This window comes from Belonocnema kinseyi, chromosome 2 (assembly GCF_010883055.1).
Source record: "Belonocnema kinseyi isolate 2016_QV_RU_SX_M_011 chromosome 2, B_treatae_v1, whole genome shotgun sequence".
Lineage (NCBI taxonomy): Eukaryota > Metazoa > Arthropoda > Insecta > Hymenoptera > Cynipidae > Belonocnema > Belonocnema kinseyi.
In genome coordinates, this window is record NC_046658.1 from 45160606 (window position 1) to 45179052 (window position 18447).

The 18447-nt window shown below is 31.7% G+C and overlaps 2 protein-coding genes across 14 annotated transcripts in view; one reads left to right on the top strand and one right to left on the bottom strand.

The window, feature by feature from the left end:
• LOC117167242 (26S proteasome non-ATPase regulatory subunit 2-like) overlaps nucleotides 1–5712 on the top strand; it is a 108895-nt gene extending 103183 nt beyond the window's left edge. The window contains exon 15 of one of the 2 annotated variants that reach the window (XM_033352028.1): nucleotides 5340–5712. In XM_033352028.1, the coding sequence (XP_033207919.1) occupies nucleotides 5340–5543 (204 nt within the window). In that variant the 3' untranslated portion in view covers nucleotides 5544–5712. Of the gene's footprint in view, nucleotides 1–2503; nucleotides 2558–5339 lie in introns of those variants that run through there. The other variant, XM_033352029.1, reaches the window with a different exon arrangement.
• Nucleotides 5713–5761: 49 nt separating this feature from the next.
• LOC117167243 (actin-binding LIM protein 2) overlaps nucleotides 5762–18447 on the bottom strand; it is a 65243-nt gene continuing 52557 nt past the window's right edge. For 4 of the 12 annotated variants that reach the window (XM_033352038.1, XM_033352037.1, XM_033352033.1 and 1 more), the window contains 4 exons: nucleotides 16482–16551; nucleotides 13912–13994; nucleotides 12805–13008; nucleotides 5762–9523 (listed from right to left, as the gene is read on the bottom strand). In XM_033352038.1, the coding sequence (XP_033207929.1) occupies nucleotides 9410–9523; nucleotides 12805–13008; nucleotides 13912–13994; nucleotides 16482–16551 (471 nt within the window). In that variant the 3' untranslated portion in view covers nucleotides 5762–9409. Of the gene's footprint in view, nucleotides 9524–12804; nucleotides 13009–13911; nucleotides 13995–16481; nucleotides 16552–16675; nucleotides 16774–18447 lie in introns of those variants that run through there. The other 8 variants (XM_033352042.1, XM_033352036.1, XM_033352035.1 and 5 more) reach the window with 5 other exon arrangements.

The following is an 18447-nucleotide window of genomic DNA, read 5'->3' on the forward strand; positions in this document are numbered from 1 at the left end:
GTTCATCTCTTTCGTTGAAAATACATTTTTGAAACTGACAATCAATCAATAACATTTTTGGTTAAGAAATCATGTGTTTTGTTAAAAGGTCGTCTTTCTTTGAAGAAATTAAATTGTTTGATGGAAAATTTATACTTTTTGATTGAAAATTACATTTTTCAGTTGAATTATGAACTATAAATATGTTTTGGTTGTAAAGTCGTTCTGTTATAAATGCAAATGTATTGTTAAAAATTAAAATTATAAGTTTTGGGTGAAAATACTCTTTTTGTTTTTAAAATTAAATAATTTCGTTGAAAATTCATGTATTTTGTTGGAAATTGACCTTATTTAGTAGAAATTTAATCCTTTTGGTTGAAAATTTTATCATTTTTGGTCAAAAATACAATTGTTTGGTTAAAATATCAACTGTACATCTTCTTGGGTTTGAAAGTCGATTATTTCACTAAGAGTTGAACTACTTTGTCAAAAAAAATACGTTTTTTTAACAAGGTTTTTTAATTATGATTGAAAATTTAACTATTTGGTTGAAAGTTTAACTCTTTGGTTGAAAACTCATATTTTTCGCTTAAAAATTTCAATTTTTTGTAGATAATTCGTCTTTTTTACTTTAAAAGTAAATAATTTCTTTAAAAATTCATGTATTTTGTTTAAGGTTTGTATTTTTTTGTAGATTATCAATTTTCCTGGTCAAAAATTCATCTGATTTGTCAAAAATTTAACAACTTTGTTTAAAATTAATTTTTTCTTTAAAAAATTATTTATCTTTATCTGAAAATGTAACTATTATATGATTGATTAAAAATTAATCGTTTATATTGGTTAAGTTGGAAAATCGTTTCTTTTTGTATAGAACATTAATCTTCTTGGTCAAAAACTCTCCAACCTATTTCTTAAGATTTCTGCATATATTTTATAGCCGACTGACAGGAGAGTGATCCCTCTGTATTCCTCTACCTTCTTTCCTTCCCCTTTCTTGACAAGCGGTACCACGAGTCCCGTCGTCCACTCTTCCGGCCAACCTTCCCCTTTCCATACCTTGTTGCAGATCTTCCACATCCCATCCCTAATCCCTTCTCCTCCAAACTTCATCGCTTTGTTCTCCATCCTATCTTCTCCCGTCGCCTTGTTTCTTTTTAACCTATTTATTGCTTCATCCACTTCTTTTCTTGTTATCTCGTTCCCTTCCTCCATTTCTCCTCGGACTATCCTACACTTTTCCCCTTTGCTTTGTGGTTTATGTAAATTTTCGTATAGCAGAACATTATTTGTTGTCATTGATGTTATTAAAGAATTTTTGTGCATGCAACTTTTCTTTCTTATTCATTACCTTTGGGTCGTTTTAAAGCGTTTTTAATATTTAGAAACAACAAGTGTTAAATCCCTTGTTAAATAAGTGAAACTTACTTCGCTTTTTCACATATTTTATATTATTGTTTAAGAAATGTTATTTTTCATTAAAAATTGAGTGAGAGTATTATATACAATAAAAGAGTTGGATAAATTGAAAACGGTGCATTTGATGGAGAATTTTTGTTTCTTACTTTTAGATATTTTATAAGATTTTTAAATATATTAAGAAAACAAAAGTATAGAGGCTTTTTTGAAATAAATAAAATTCAATTATAAAATTTTTATAAACAAAAATGGTATATTAAAGTCTCTCGAAAATTTTCAAGTATCATCAGAAAGATGTTTTCTTAAAAGAAACATTGAGTTCCACAACGTTTAGTTTGAAAATGGTTGAGACTCACCATACGACTTCGTACGACACTGCCTTGAAATTCTTACTCGAGATTAGGACACTAGTTTAGTTAGAGTTCGAATCCTCGTGGAGTGCGATTTTTTAAAGAGATTAAGCGTGCGATTATATTTCTAAAAGTAACAGTGTGCGAGAATTACATGTTTTAATCATTTAAAAAATGAAGATTATATAAAAATAATTTCGAAAATAATTTTTTTTTTGATGGAGAAATAGTGTTCAGTTGAGGCTCATTCTATTGATCCGATCCTTCATATTCTTATGCTGAGAAAATATATTCTTGAAGTGTATCAGAAATGATTTCTTGGAAGTGAACTATGTTCTGCATTTGAATACATCTCTATATGAAGTAACACAATAAAGTTTTAGAATAATAAAATGCGATATTCTATCTAAGAATACATTTCCTCAGATTAAGAAAATGTACGCTTGTTCCAAGCATACGGTAGCAAGTATTTATTTGGAACAAACTCATATTCTATCGTCCCTATTCGTACCTGCGATTGACTTGAATCAAGTAACATTTACTTGATTCAGACACAATTTTTTTCAGTGTACCTCATAATAATACTACATCAACTGTCACATCGTTAAACGGAATGAATTTTAAATGTTGTTAATCCATATACTTTTAACTTTTCATTTTTTGGGAACAATTGACACAATTAGAAACAATTTAAACCGATTCAACTTTTGATTACTCTTAATCGTTTTTAATCTTATCCAATCGATTATTTCTAGGAAGGAAGATATATGAGGAATTAGATAGACGCCTAAACAAAGTTAAGAAGGTTATTAGAGCAGGGCTCCTTATCAGAAGTAAAAATATATCAAATAAAACTAAAATGGCAATACATAATTCTATATATGTACAGACTGTACTATATGGTAGAGAGACAAGGACATATCAAGAAAAAGATCAAATTAACGGAATTGGCATGAGATTCTTGCGTATAATATGCGGGAAAACTCTGATGGACAAAGTGAGTAACAAGATAATTTTCAAAGAACGTGGTGCAGAAGAGACGCTGGTAGCTGCTAATAGACACGTGGGAAAGAAATCGGTTAAGATGGTTCGTGCATGTTGAGAGAATACCAAATAAACGACTAACGAAAGAAGTGTATCAAGGTAAAGTTAATAGCAGCGTTCCCAGAGGCAGACTTCAGAAAGCATGGTTAGCATGTGTGAATGAGACCCTAGTTAGAATAGACATAAGAAGCCACCGAAACGCGAGAGCCTTCATGAAAAAATGCATGGATACGAAAGAAGCTAGACAAGTATGCCAGGACAGAAAAACATGGCGGAAAATAGTTAATAAAAAGAGTGTCAGTAGAGTGAATGACGCCTGAAATAAAAGACCTTGGATACTAATGGATTCAAGTGGGGAACCTTACATTGCGACTTTGTGAGAATCTTCATTCAGGGTGATTGCCAGAGAGATTGATTAGCAACCTGGGTCATTATTTAAATAAATAACACGAGAATTCTGGATCAATCTAAAAATGCTATATTCCTTCCTCACATTACTTCCTTCCCCACCGAGTGAGTTACGTCTACCCTGAAAAGGAAATGGCCTAATGGTGTAAAAATAAAATAATAATAAATAGAAAAATCTCGATTATAGTCTATAATGAGAACTACAACATATCCTAAAAAAAAAAATTTATTATAATAAACTATAACTTAATTATTAAAGTCATACTTTTGTACAAAATACCTGTCTTTAGCGTGAATTTGGTAGAAATATGCATTGTAAACGCACAGAAGTTCTTTATTCGGTACAAATTTGCATTATTATTGCAAATATTAACCTATTTTCACGAATCTGTTTATTAATTTCTTGTAATTATGTGTGTCAGTTTTTCTAACTGGCCGAAATCTCATAATGATGACCGGGTTCATTCGTTTCGGATAATTCGACTCCCTTCGGGGAGTCTGCCGACTGGAGTTTGGCGAGGGTGAACTGGCTCGCTGTGGAAATGCATGTACTGCAATCACTGAGCGTCATTGCTATTTAAATGTTATTTTTCGCACGTTTTTTTTATTATTATTAAACAAAATGTAAACATTTGATCAAAAACTGGCTTTGCTTGCTTCGAGATATGGTTATTTAGATGAGGTGTGCAAAAAATTAGACAAAAATATTCTACCGCGCGCCCTCAAAATTCAGAACCGATTAAATTATTTAAATTTGTGTGGTGTATTCTCAATATGTAAGGGATGAATATGAGCAACGCGAGAAAGTTGTTCACTAGACATTGAAAAAGTTTTCCTGCAAATTTGAAGAAAATTAGTCGAAAATTATGCAAATGGCAGCGAGTTGAAGAAAACGCATGTGCGTTGACTTCAACTTGCTGCCATCTCAACCTCAGGGAAACCTTAGAGAATATTCTTCGCAGGTACTCAGGTAAATATTTTTAAAGATCCAGGTAGCTCGTTTAAATGGTTTGAAGGCTTTAAGATATCCTTTTAGAAATGGAAATAAAAATTCGATAATAAATAACAAGCAGAGAGGCTATCCCAAAAGAGTAGCCGACACTCACTGAGGATCCTTTGCTAAGTTTTCGGAATAAATTTTAGAAATATAGTTTTTTAAATATCAAAGTTAACCGCCTAAAACATAATAATTCGCAATCTACGGGTTTCGATTATTTCAGATACCCAACTATATAACTCTATAAGTTATGATTATAAAATATGTATAATAAGATAATTGGTCAATTTAGAAAAAAGTGTTCACAATTTGAAGAAAAATTTAAAAAGGGAGTCGGGTTGAAGACGGCCAACTACCCTAAATAACTATACCTGCGCCGGCACGTGACGAATACAATAGAACCATTATATGATCGTCGCAGCACTCTTAAAAGGACCCAAATTTTGTCACTCTATCTCTAGAGACGAAATCATTCAAATCGAGCCTGCATATAGCCTGAAACGGGCAGGCTTTTTCGCCAGAGAATATTCTGAGATTTTCTATCAGCGGGTTTTCCACAATTTTCGACCGACTTTCTTCAAATTGACCGACCCACTGATCGAAGTTAGCGAAACATGGTTTTCGATCGGAATTAATTTATTATTAAACAAAAACAAACATATTACTTTTTTTAAACAAAGTGCGTTGCTTATAGTCATCGCTCATATATTGGGAATACTCTAAACCAATTTCAAGCATTTTTATCAACAAATGGCCGAATACTCGCGCGCTGTGTTTTATAAAACATCGATTTTTATCGGAAAATTTTCTAAGTCTTATCCATAGATTTTGCCGAATGGACAATACTTCTACGCGGTTGCGAGCGCTTAACGAGTTGTTGCATCCGCGATCTCAATTTTCCACAAAAAGTGTGAAAGTTAAATTTTCAGTAAACGCAATAAAACAATTTCATATTAAAATTTGAAAACTTTAATTTTATTCATTTATTTCAACATAAAAGATTAGTTCTTTACACTAAAAGATGAATTTTCAACATACGGCGCTGTCAGTAGATACACTCTTATTAATACGGCCACCCCGTTAAAAGTACTTGACTTGATGTACAACATTTTGAAATGAAATTATATTTTGGTGGATTTCAGACTCTTCCTGTATCCGTTCGGGTTGGCCAAGCAGTGGACGTTATAGGCAAAGTTGGCAATCCAAAATCGATTGCTGGTGGGCACGTTCATACGACTCCAGTGTTAATGTCTATTGGAGAAAAGGCAGAACTTGTCACTGATCAATATGAACCTCTCTCAAGTGTCTTGGAAGGAATCGTTATTTTGAAAAAAAAAGTCGAGTGAATCCTATTTTTCATCAAATCTGAGACAACCTGCATGTATCTCAGGATTTCCTGTCATCCAGTATTTCTTTCAGAAATCTTTTATCTAGCGATTACTTTTAGAGAATTGAAAGTTAAAACACCTTCCAGTGAAAATAAGTTAATAATTTAAGCTACAATCCTAATTATCTCATAAATATCTCGAACTTATCTACGAATAAATAATTAACTCTTACAGAATTTGAAATTGACTACTATGTAGTTTGCATTTATTTATCTCGATAGGGACTAGCGGAAGCGATGTGCTTTATACAACAGAAACATACACAGGTATAATTTTTAAACGGAAAAGCTAAAGCGTTGCACCGTTTTTCGCACCTGTGATAGTCGATAGTTACAGATTCCAAAAACTTTTCATTACCCGTATCTACCAGAATCAACCCCAGACACAATGCACGCTTTAGCTACAAGCAGTAAAGCTGAAAGTAGGTTTCAAATACGTTCAATATTCAATTTACATCATATTTTTCGCAGGTTTTACAACTGCAGAGAAAAAATGTCTAAATGCCCGGAGACATTTACGCGTAGGCACATGACATGGTGGGGCGTCAAAGCAATGTCGATACCTTCATACTAAGAGAGCCTCTCTAGGAGTGTACGTCTAAAACGACCACCATCCATTCGTATTCTAAGTTGAACATTCCGATTTTCTTATTCTTTTTCTTATTCTTCTTCTACTTTGGTTCTGGTCTTTTATTCAGGAAGCCACGTCTCTTTCAAAAATAATAATTCGATATGTAGATTACGTCTAGCCATCTCCCAAAAATTGCGAAAATTCCAGCTGGTAACTATTATTAAAATGCCGTATAAACTAAAAAGATACGTAAGACCAATCTCCCTCGAAGTGAGCAAATCGAAAAAAAACTGTTTGCTCAAATAACTAATATCGAATAAAATTTGGAATAGTCTAGATACACAATTTGGGTAAAAATAATATGCTCTTTCATATGTTGCAATAAAAAAATAATTTTTAAGCAATTCCTATTAGAAAATGGACTTGCGAATTTTTTATAGTCGCAGAAAGTCAAAAATACAAGGAAAAAAGAACACAGTTACTGGCGGGTGATGCCTTCTACACGATCGTTTCTAGTATATAGCCGAGTCTAGCCGCGACTTATTTCCCTTGGAATTCCGATCAGAGTTAAAGCTATTTCACAGGTCTAAATCATACCCAATGGCAAGCGATTCTTTTCGTTTGTAAATTCGTTCGACACTCGGTCACTTTTACAAGGCAAAACAGGCACAAAGTTCTTTAGGTTCTTTTTTATTTGGCTGCTGATTGACGTATTACATGCCTTGTACAAATTTTAGGGCACGCAAAGTGCAGTGCGTATCTTTTTATGTTTTATTGTTTTACCTTTTTGACTTTCCTCATTTATAAGCCATCGTTTTTTGTAATAAATATTAATCATTAATCATTTTTATTGACAGAATTAGACGCAGCTTTCTTTTGTGAATCCAACGATACCAAAAATCTCATTTTTCATAAAAATATCACTTATGTATCTTTTTAGTATGGATGACAGTTTAATCATTACTAATCTCTGATTAAGTATATTATTTAGAATTACTTTAAATTCACATTGAATTCATTTGAGTCCTTTGTATCATTTCCAAATCTTTTGAATGACTCGAAATTAAATTCAATCAATTTTGTAGAATTCGAGAAATTCAGATAAAATTGACAAAAGGGATTTCAGTAAATTCAGAGAAACCAAAGAATTCAGATAAAAACGAATTAACACATTTCAAGGGATTCAGAGAATCCAAAGAGTAATCCCAGGAATTCGGAGAATTTAAGGAATTTAGGGATTTGAATGAATTCAGAGAAACTAAGAAAGTAATAAGGTTTCAATTAATTTAGAGAAATCAAGAAATTCAGACAATTCTGAGATATTACGAATTCATAGAATCCAATGAATTCAGAGAAAATAAAAATAAGATATATAAAAATTCAGAGTTCAGAGAAACCAAGGTATTCAGAAATAGAATTGGAATTAATTTTGAATTAATTTTTTTTATTGAATCGAATTCAAGACATGCGATGAATTCGTATGAAAACAGACAATACCTTAAATTCAGGGAATTTATACGAAATTTGAAGGAATTAAAAATAATTCAAGAGAATTTAAAAGAGTTTAAAATCATTTCATGTAATTTAAAAGAATTAACGTGATTGAAAAATATGTCTAAATAATATACTTAACCAGAGAATATTAATTACTAGACCCACATCTACTGTTTGATTTGGCAATCAGAGAGGTCAGCATTTAGACAACCAAAACTAGAATGGTCGTTTTAAACGTACACTTCGAGAGTGCTGCTTTTCGCATGGAAGCATCGATGCAATGCGTTGCAAGGTATCGCACGAAAATGATACGTGCAAAATCAATGGTCAAACTAAGAGCTGAAAAGCAATAGTCACGCAATGTGACAACACTTTTTTCAAAGTATTGACAATCTTTTATGGCTGTTATCAATCGAGTCACACTATCACACTCGGTATAACATTACAATCTTTAAACCTAAATTTTATTTTTACTTTATTTCCTCCTTTTCCCATTAATATTTTCCTCAGAAGATTTAGATATCATGCTTTATAAAGTGACTTTTTCGAGTTAAAAATGCGCAGCGTAGAAAAAAAGAGGAAGACGAAACGATCTGTAAATTATTTTTAAAAACAGATTTAAAAATGTTATCCACTGCGCATGGATGGCTCAATAATAAATTGAATAGATTTATATATAATTATATAACCTATTATCGTTAAGAAAGCTGCAGCTCCTAGCTACCATATTTTCTATTTCGCTTACAGTAAAATATAATAATACAATAGATTATTAAAAGGTTTAAACCGTAGTAGCTCTTACTTAATACAATTGCTGCAATGTAACGGAGTAATAACATCTCGTAGAGTAGGATATTCGTGACTGAACTAAGCAAATTTGCGTGGTTGTAGTTTTGCTCCATAGTAGCTTCTTTCTAACACATCGTTTCATTTTTTTTATATTTTTTTCTTATTTACAACAATATATTGCAACAAGCACGTCCCTCAGTTACTACGCTGCTACCATTGCAGGTTCTGTCAACATTATCAGCGCTTGAGTATAAAACGAGACACGACACAGTGTCGTGTACAAATAAAAACTGGAGTTCTTTATGTGATGATCTAGATTCTAGACGCACGTTTTCTTTTGAAGGAAGTTAACTCTACTTTCTTCAAAGTACAAATCAATATTACAAAGTAGGTAAAATTTTGACAATGTAAAAGGTTTTTGCGTTGTCAGAATTTGAAGGTAAGTAAAGTTACCTTTCTAATAATATCCTAATGGACTTTAGGCAATAAATGTGTCTTATTCCTAATATAAATATACATCCCTTCTAATGTATTTTTGCTTCTTCCTCATTATTTTTAACATTCCTCTGATACTTGTGCTTATTTAGGAAACGTTACTGTAAATCTCGAAAGCTTATTACTGCCTTTCGCAACATAAAAAGGAATCTTGAAATTTCACAGTTACATATTTTAGAAAAATCGTAAACGTGTTGCTGATAAAACGACAGCATATTTTTGATTATGGAAGAAGATAAATAAGAGAATTAAAATTGACAACGTTTTTGACTCGATATATGAACGGCAGTATTATTCGGAACGGGCCTTCCTTCTTTTTCTTAACAACAATGCAGTGAGTAGATTTCGGGAGAAAGTGAATCGAAGAACCATTTTTTGTGACCAATAATTAGCTGCGTTGAAGGAATGTACACCCTGTACCGATAGGTGATACGGCGCTTTTGGTAATATAACGAGCGACACTGCAAAGAAAGCAGTTAGAATAGACGAGCGCGCCTTTTAATTTCGTTGCGACGCCATTGCGGCATTCTGTAGAATTCCGAACGAGTGCATTGAAGAATTACTTCGAATTCAGCGTCAGATAGGTGTCGCTGTGAAGAAAAAAGAAGAAAATACAGAATTTTAAAAACACTAGAGAAAATATTCAAAATAATAGTTATTATATTAGTAGTTGCGCGTGCAAATTTTTATTTTGATAAAGATATTTAGTAATTCCTTCTTTCTCATTTTTGTTTACGTTGACTAAAGAAAGTCCCTTCCTATTTCGTTTTCATTTATGAAACCGTGGGTGAAAATCGAAAAGTTGGAAGTATTCGATTTTGAATTGAAAAAAAAATTATTTTAGATCAACAAAATTTGTTTCTAGTTACATTAATTATAAGTTTAAAACTAATTATTTTTACGGTGAAAATGAAGTCTCAAAAAAATTTGTCTGGGAACAATTTTATTTCTCTCCGAGAGGGCTTCAATCGCAGATGATAGATTCGTTCTGTTGAAAATACTTCTTTACGAGATACGTATGCAAGTTTGGGTAATCTAACCTTTGCTCTATGAGAGATATTGACATATTTAGCAATATTAGTCTCTTACAAATCAATATATGTATACTTTTTTATTTATACGGGCGATAACGGAGACATTACGTGATATTTTGATCATAAAATCATCTTGGAAAAACAATATTAATAAGCCTTGGATGATTTAGTAAAAATTATTATAGCGATTCAGCGATTTAGCGGTATTTAAAATTCAGTGCATATTTAACAGATTAATATTTTCTATAAAAAATAATTTTCTGAGGTTGGTAATGAAACTAAAAAGAAGTTTGATTTAAATAAGTATAAATCCAATACTGTAACTTTATTTTGACAAATGAAAAAACATAGTTATTTAATTTAATATCAAAATTTTGAAAACAAATTTAAGCCCTGTCTTTCTCTAATCAAGAAAATTGCTTAATATTTCAGGTTTTCGAAGTGAGCAGAAACCCTTAAAATTAGAAAAGCCTGACCGATATTTCAGATGACATTGAAATTTAAAAAACATGTCTTGTCTGCTAAAAAAAGAAGTACAGAAAATTACAGAATTTGACACACTCTACCCAGAGAAAATATTAAATTCAGTCAGCAGATTAGATGAAAATCTTTTCTAATTCGATCAATCGAATTTCACAAATCTAATCTATCAGCACATTTGTTAGATCTTTATAGAAAATTATATCCATCAATAAATGCTATAATTTTCTTTGATCATATTTTCATTAAAATTCTATCAAATTTTATAAATACAAGACTTGTACCAAATTCTGTGTTGCGGAGTCTAATAAGATATTTCTATAAAATTCTACCTGGTGTGAAATTGTAATGCATATATTCTATCAACAGTTTTTCATTTGAACTCTATCCGATCTTATCCGGACAAAAATGTATCAAATCATATTTTTCAGACTGACGGACACTTCTATCAATTTCTATCCTTTACGTAATCGTTTACTTTTCTATCAACAGTTTCTCATTGAAACTCTATCAAATCTTATCTTCTAAAATTTCGAAATTTTCTTGAAATTGTTTATTCAACTCTACCCGTCGAGAAACCTTATACTTTTCTATCAACAGCTTCTCATTGAAATTCTGTCAAATCTTATCCGCTCCAGACTTTGATAAAATCCTGCATATCAGAATATCGGAAGTTTCTATCGAATTGTATCCGTCGAGAAATCTTATTATATCGTATCAATTTTTGTTATTGCATGAGATTTGATAGAGTTTAAATAACAATATCTTGATCGAAATTTTCCAGTTTCTGGAAAATAGGATTTTATACATGTCTGGCGCGGATAATATTTTGTAGAGTTTCAATAAAAAACTATTGATAGATGAAGTATAAGATTTTACAACGGGTAGAATTTGATAGATATTTTCGAGATTTAGTCGAGTTTCAATGAGAAAATTCTCAGTAGAAAAGTATACAGTTTCCCGACTCACAGTGGGACGAAATCGCGAAAAGCTGGCCATAAGTATAAAATCTTCATGAAATGGGACAAGTTTTGTTACTCGCGGGTTTTTGGGGTCACTGATTACGAATCCAATGTCAGAAATTCCGAAAACAAAATGGCGGATCCAAAATGGCGGACGAGTATGTGAAATACATGTTTTTGAAAATTGATATCAGGGGGGTTTTAAGGTCGCTGATTACGAATCCCATTACAAAAAGTCCGAAAACAAAATGGCGAATCCAATATAGCGGACGAGTATATTAAATAAATTTTTTTTTTTTGTTTGAAATTAGTATCAGGAGGTCTTTATGGTCGTTGATTACGAATCCGATGTCAAACATTTAAAAAATGGCGAATCTAATATGGCGCACATGTTACCCAAAGAAATGTTCCATTTGGTAAATTATCATAATATTGGATCCGCCATTTTGTTTTTTGAGTTTTTGAAATCAGGTTCGTAATCGGCGATCTTGAAAACCTCCAGATACCAATTTTCAAAAAAATCAAAAAATTTATTTAGCATATTCGTCCGCCATATTGGATTCACAATTTTGTTTTCGGAAACTTCGACATCGGATTCGTAATCAACGACCCCAAAAACCAGTCAATTTTCATATATGTGTTAGAATAGGTTTCTATTGATTCATTAAAAGAAATAACTCGGCGGTGACTCACGGTCAAAATTACTTCTGCAATTTTTTGAAAACAATTGCTTGCTGAGTATGTGAAAAAATTCTATCATAAGTTTATAACAATTTCAAGGAAAAATATCAAGTATTTTAAGTTTTCAACGTGTGAATCGGTTTACTTTTGCAGAAATAAATCCATTTTAACGACAAACAATTTATTTCGACTTGAAGATCGCAGAACGTTGCGTCCGTCAAGTGCACGTTTAAAGTAAGCCCAAGAGCATTTTAGAAATATTCGGTTCTCTATATCGCTTTTCAGGGTCTATAACTATCCCTGCGAGACAATCTCAACTTTCAAAACTAATATAAATAAATAAATATAAAAAGTGTCTGATTTTTGACCAGCTTTTCGCGATTTCGTCCCACCGTGCAATGGACAGAATTTGGTAGAAAGTTTTGAGCTATCACAGTAAAATAGATCGGAATGAGGGATATCATATTTGATAGGATTGGATTGCACTTTTATCAAAATAATCTTTCCTTCTTAGCGGGACAAGTTGGGACTCTTCCGACAAAGATAATTGTTCATTTTCAGAGACTTCCTACCCAAAGCATTTGATAGAAATTTAAAAGAAATTTCTTAAAATGTGGATACCGAAAAGGAATTTAAAGGTATTAAATTTGTTTGTACCAAATCCTATCAAACTTTTTCAGCAGGGGTCATTGTGCTTATTAAAGCACTACTTACTTCAAGATTACAACGGTCGACGTCAGCGGGCAGTCTATAATTTGAAATCATGAGCAGATGATATGGATAAAGCTTGGGTGGTTCGGTCGGCGCTGCACCCATGTCCGGTAAAGATCGTCTCACGTGATGTCCCGTGTGACCCACGACTACCGATCCCAAGCCGCCTGTGTACGTGGTTGACGACGGAAGGATTCCACCGTCATTCTAAACCACCAACAAGAATTAATTCATATACTTCATATCAACAGAAATTCATAAGTATCATTTATACATGAAGGCACTTTGATATAAAATTCAACAAAAATATACGGTTTTCATTCTTGACTTGTGTTGCGAAATAACTAGACACATTGATTTATCATAAATGCAGAACGCAGTCATCAAGCAAAGATTCTTAAAAATGGTTTATGGTAAATTAATCTGACATATATCATGGACAATATTTTCATAAAAATTGAGAGGCGTGATCAAAAACCAAATTCTAATAAACAGATAAGAATTGTACATTTTCTTGATCATGAATTCATTATTCCAAAATCAGCAGAAGGTTGAAAAGAAAGAAAGGAATCGATAATTGCCGAATAGTGGTGCTTTAGTGCCAAATCTGGGAAATGCCTCACTCCAAATACATAATATGCATTTCATTAAATGAAAATATAAACAAAAATTTATAATATAAATAAAGAAAGGAAATATTCGTAAGAATTATCAGTAAGCTTCCATGCAAAAATTTACAGTGCTATGTACATTCGCTTAACTGGTAATTCGCACGCGAAGTGTAAATGAAAAGTGATATGGAAACAGTTTTGTGAAAATCAAAGCTATTGTACAATGCACACGCATGCCTAAGACGTGTCCGGCTTCATTTATTTCACTACAATTTGTAAATTATCCAAAGTTCTAAATTAAAATTTGAAAATCTATGAAGGAAGCTCTGTGTAAAAAATGCGAAATACGGTATTGATACTTTTTACAATCTTTCAATCTTCTAAGGGTCTAATGTCCCATACTACTGAACTTATGTTGTGAATTTCAAACTTGTCTATGGAATTAAATTGAATCTTTCGAAGTGAAATTTCTATAAAGATGCAAGTGCAAACTACAAACCATGCTAATTCGCTGGGAGTAGTACGGGGCTGTGGTACATACCAGTGCCCGCCGGTCCACATCCGTGATGCTGCCTGTTGATACTAAATTTGGAGGAAAAATGGGTAAACACCATGTCAAACTGTTTTGCACAAACCAGCATTGTTTTTAAAAACTAGAAACTATCCAAACAGTTTCTGCCTCGTGTCTCGACTTATAGGTTTTAAGATTTGTACTTCAGAAAAAGCTTACTAAGCTAATTTAGAGGACTAATTAAGCTAATCAGAGTATTTTTAAAGTGCCAATTGTAATAAAGAAAAGGGCTGACTCGAAGCAGGAACTGAAATGGCCAAAGCAAAGTGTTACCTACATTGGAAGAGAATTCTTTAAAATAATAGCAAAGTATTATATAAAACTTTAGCTTTATTAGGTACGATATTCAAACTGTTAATCCGGATGCTGTCAAATTGAAAATGTTAAACAATATAGAAATTACGAATTATTTAAGCCATATTATAGCGGTCCAGTGTTTATGTATCCGCATTTGAAAATTGTACAAGCTTTTAAATATTAATTTTCAAAATGTTAAAGTTTCATATTTAAAGATTGATCAATCTCTGAAAAATTAAGGTTTTTATTTTTTACAGAGAAGTAGATCCTGCAAAGAGATTGCCTACGTTCTTGCTTTTTTGAGTCTTTGTTAATCGGGGATAAGAATGTTAGAGAAAATAACCCCCTTTAATACGATTTTTTTCGTTATTCTTTTAACTAAAAAATAACTGTAGGCGAACTATGCATCCCTTCAAAAAATCTAAGAAAGAAATAATGTCAGTGACAAATTCCCACTGACTATATCGAAGCAATGCAATTGGCAAATATCAGCTAATTCAAAACTATTCTATCATCAAGCCTCCCAGATCTGATTCCTGGCAAAGATTAGAAAAAGGTAATTATTTTTACTAAGATAGGAGACTTTTAAGTTTTTGAAGAACAAGAAAGATCACAATACCAGAATAATTTGATCAAACAAGCCTGATAGAAGTTTAAATTAACTTCATTTAACGTTACAGAATTACCAAATTTCATAATTATTTTTAGATTTTAAAATCATTTTTATTATTAAAATACATTTTTGTACTTTTTAACTTATAAATTTTTCATCATGAAAATCTGAAATTAATTTGTATAACAAGTTAAATACCAATCTTTATCAAAAAATGTGTACTGTTCCTATTTTTCCGTACAAATTTACACTTCTAAACTTGCTTAAAGTTTGACTGCTAGAAACTTTCAAGTCTTTCAAAATTCAAAGATAAAATTAAAAATCAAAAGTTGCATCTAATCATATTTGGTCCCTTTAAAACTTGTTGCATTCTTAATGCTTGATGATTTTAATATTTGGTCGTATACAAAATAAAATAATTAATTTGATGTCTTCTTGGATAAAAAATAAAAATATTTTTTTAATTGTGTTTTTCAAAGGCACAATTATTTTTAAATTGAAACTGCTATAAATTAGAAAGACAGGGTTGCTACAGAAGGCTCCTTTAAAAATTATAATCATATTATTTTTGTTAGTAAAACAATCAATTCAAAAATGAAACCATTAACGCGAAAAAGTAATCTAACCATTAAGACTGAAATAGGTGTAAACAAAAATTCTAGTTTTTTTCAAATTCCATTATTTATCCAGGTAATTTTCGAAATTCCATAACTATTTCAGGTCTGCGAGGTTTTGTAACAAACAAGAAAAAATATTGTTAAAAAAGAGCGTCTGTAACTAATTACAACTCAAGGAACCATTCAAAAACTACGTCACGTTCCTTTGAACATTGTTTCCCCTCCTTCTTCACAGATCATCACACAAAGATTGAACTCCCCAGGGTTACGTCAAAAAAGTGAACACCCCCACCCCCTTTACGGTATTTTTTTTTCTTTAGGCCTTTAACGTCTAAGAGGAAACACAAAACGTACAAACATAAGATTCAGATTCTGTACTTGTAAAATAATTCTCTAATTACAATTTTTCTATGCATTTTAAGGAATTATTATAGAAATTGTTATTTTCTATGTGCGATGTTATATGCAATCATGTAGCAATGTGACGTAGTTTTTGAAGGGCCCCAAACTACTTTACTCCTTTAAACCTTTTTTAATATTTAAAAATATTTTCTGGTTTGTCTTTCGGATTTCAATTAAAATTTGAGAAATCTAGACTAAAGGCAGAAAAAAGGAACCAGCCCATGAGACCTGTATCTCCTAAGCCCGTTTTCTAAAAATGGAAATTGATTTGATAAAAAAAATTAGGAAACGTTTCATTGTAATCTATTTGTTAAGAATGCAAGTAAAGATCATTTCAAAGAGAAGGTAAAAAGCTCTTTAGAATTAGTAACGCATGCCAAAGAAAATTGGAGGTGGACTCAATGAACTTGAAAACAGAACAGAGAACTTAGTGATGCCCCTTGAACGATATCTCCTGTATTGCAGGGCTCACAAACTCCCCGTGAAGTGCAAAAGAAGTTAGTAATTAATTATTTTGAAGCACTGGTAGGCAAGACGTCAGGTTTGACTTCCTTGAATCTTGTACTCACTATCAGACTTGCCCGAGGAGAAGTCAGTGCTGTGCGTCTTGTCGCCCATCCCGCTGAACGAGTAATCGCCCTAGATGACAGAAATTTGAATCTTAAAAATAAAATCGAATTAATTGCCTAAGCAAGAGTCTTCTCTACTAATCTTTAAAGAGCATGGTGCATTGTTGTCGCTTGAGGCGCGGTGCAAGACTTACAGGGAGAGCAGAAACGGAACCGCCTGTCGAAGAGAAGGTGTGACTTCGCGGTGCCAGACCGTATCCCGGCTTCGGGATGTGCCGAAGAGAGCTCACAACTGGTTTCAAATGTCAATCGACAGTATTACTGATTAGTTTCAATGCAAAACTCACGTTTTCATTCCCATACGTATGCCCAACGTTCGCAGTTCTACGAGACACCGTACCTTCTGCTTGCAAATCTTTTGCTCCGAGAACACAAGCCTACTATTTGCTATTAAAAATTTCCTATCAGCACTTTCTATTTTACAAAAGGCACGCAACGTGCTTAATTTGGGCTATCAAGCTGCAATTTGGAAGCATAGAACGCACGAATTCTCAAGGTTTTTCATACTGGAATCTTATAATTAATCTAATATTGTGGATTTGAAGCAGGACTGTGCGATTCGTTTTGTAGGTTCATATTGTGTCTACCAGACAGATGATTTTAAATTACGGACCGTTTCTCGGTTTTCTCATGGTAAATTTTTCATTTTTCTTACTTAGAATTTTAGATCAATTCAAAAACTCCCTGTTCAAAATCATAATTTTTCTCGAGAATTTTTCGTTAAAAGACAAAATTTTAAATCGTTTGAAAAATCACCTGTTGTAAGTAAGTGAGAATTATATTTCTTTTGAAAAATTTGCTTATTCCATACCTTAATTATAATTTTTGTCTGAATATTTTCCGATCCAATTCACAATTGCAGGGTGTCTACTGATCAGCTAATTTAAAATTATTGGTTTCTCCCTTAAACAATATTTTCTCTACAGACTAATTTAAACATATCTGTTTGTAATTTTGGAATTATTTTATACTTAAGTGATAAATATGAATCAACTCGACATTATCGATTACGAGCATGACACCGACAGTTTGTCGATAATTTTTTGTTAAGTTCATTTAATGTTAATTTTATGAGATTTAAAATTTGTTCCCTTAAATATAGTAGGTTCAAAGTTATCGGTCTTCTCGATAAAATATGCCAGGATAAAGTCATTTTCGAGATCATTTTGTAATTTTTCTAAGAATATATTGTAAAAAATAATGCAAATTTCATTGCTTTTTTAAATTTCAAATTAAATCTATCACTATTTTGAAATAAAAATGTTAAAAATTTAATATTTTTTCTGCTGAAAGAAATATATGTTGTAAAATGTATGAGATTAGAAATATTGCAGTTATATCAAATTTATTTAAAATATATATTTATTTGATTTTTACTATTATTTATACTATTTTATGTCATTCTTTATATTCTGGTTATTTGATATAGAATTCTGATAGATTTCAATCTATAAAAGAAAAAAATGGAACTTATATAATTAATAATAAAAGAACTTGGGATTGATACTAATATAGTATACTTATAAGCGTACATATAATTGTAGATCAATTAAATCTGATGGTATCATACATTAAACAATCAGATCTGCTTCCCTCTGATTCTCAACTAAACAATACAAAGAAGATAAAGTAGAAAAAATAGATTTTTCAATAAAAGAGCCAAATTCCCGTGGTTTCCTCCATTTCTTGGTCCGTCAGATACCCTGAATTACTTATAATGGCTTCGTAAAATTTCATGTTCAACTAAAAATTATCATTAAACTGAAAAATGCACTTTCCAAGTCATAATTATACTTCATAATACTTACTTCTTAATTCCAATTAAAACTCAGAAACATAATTCTTGTTGAAAATTCCCTAAACTAACTTATTCAAAAAGATGAAATAATTGTTGGGGGTGAAAATA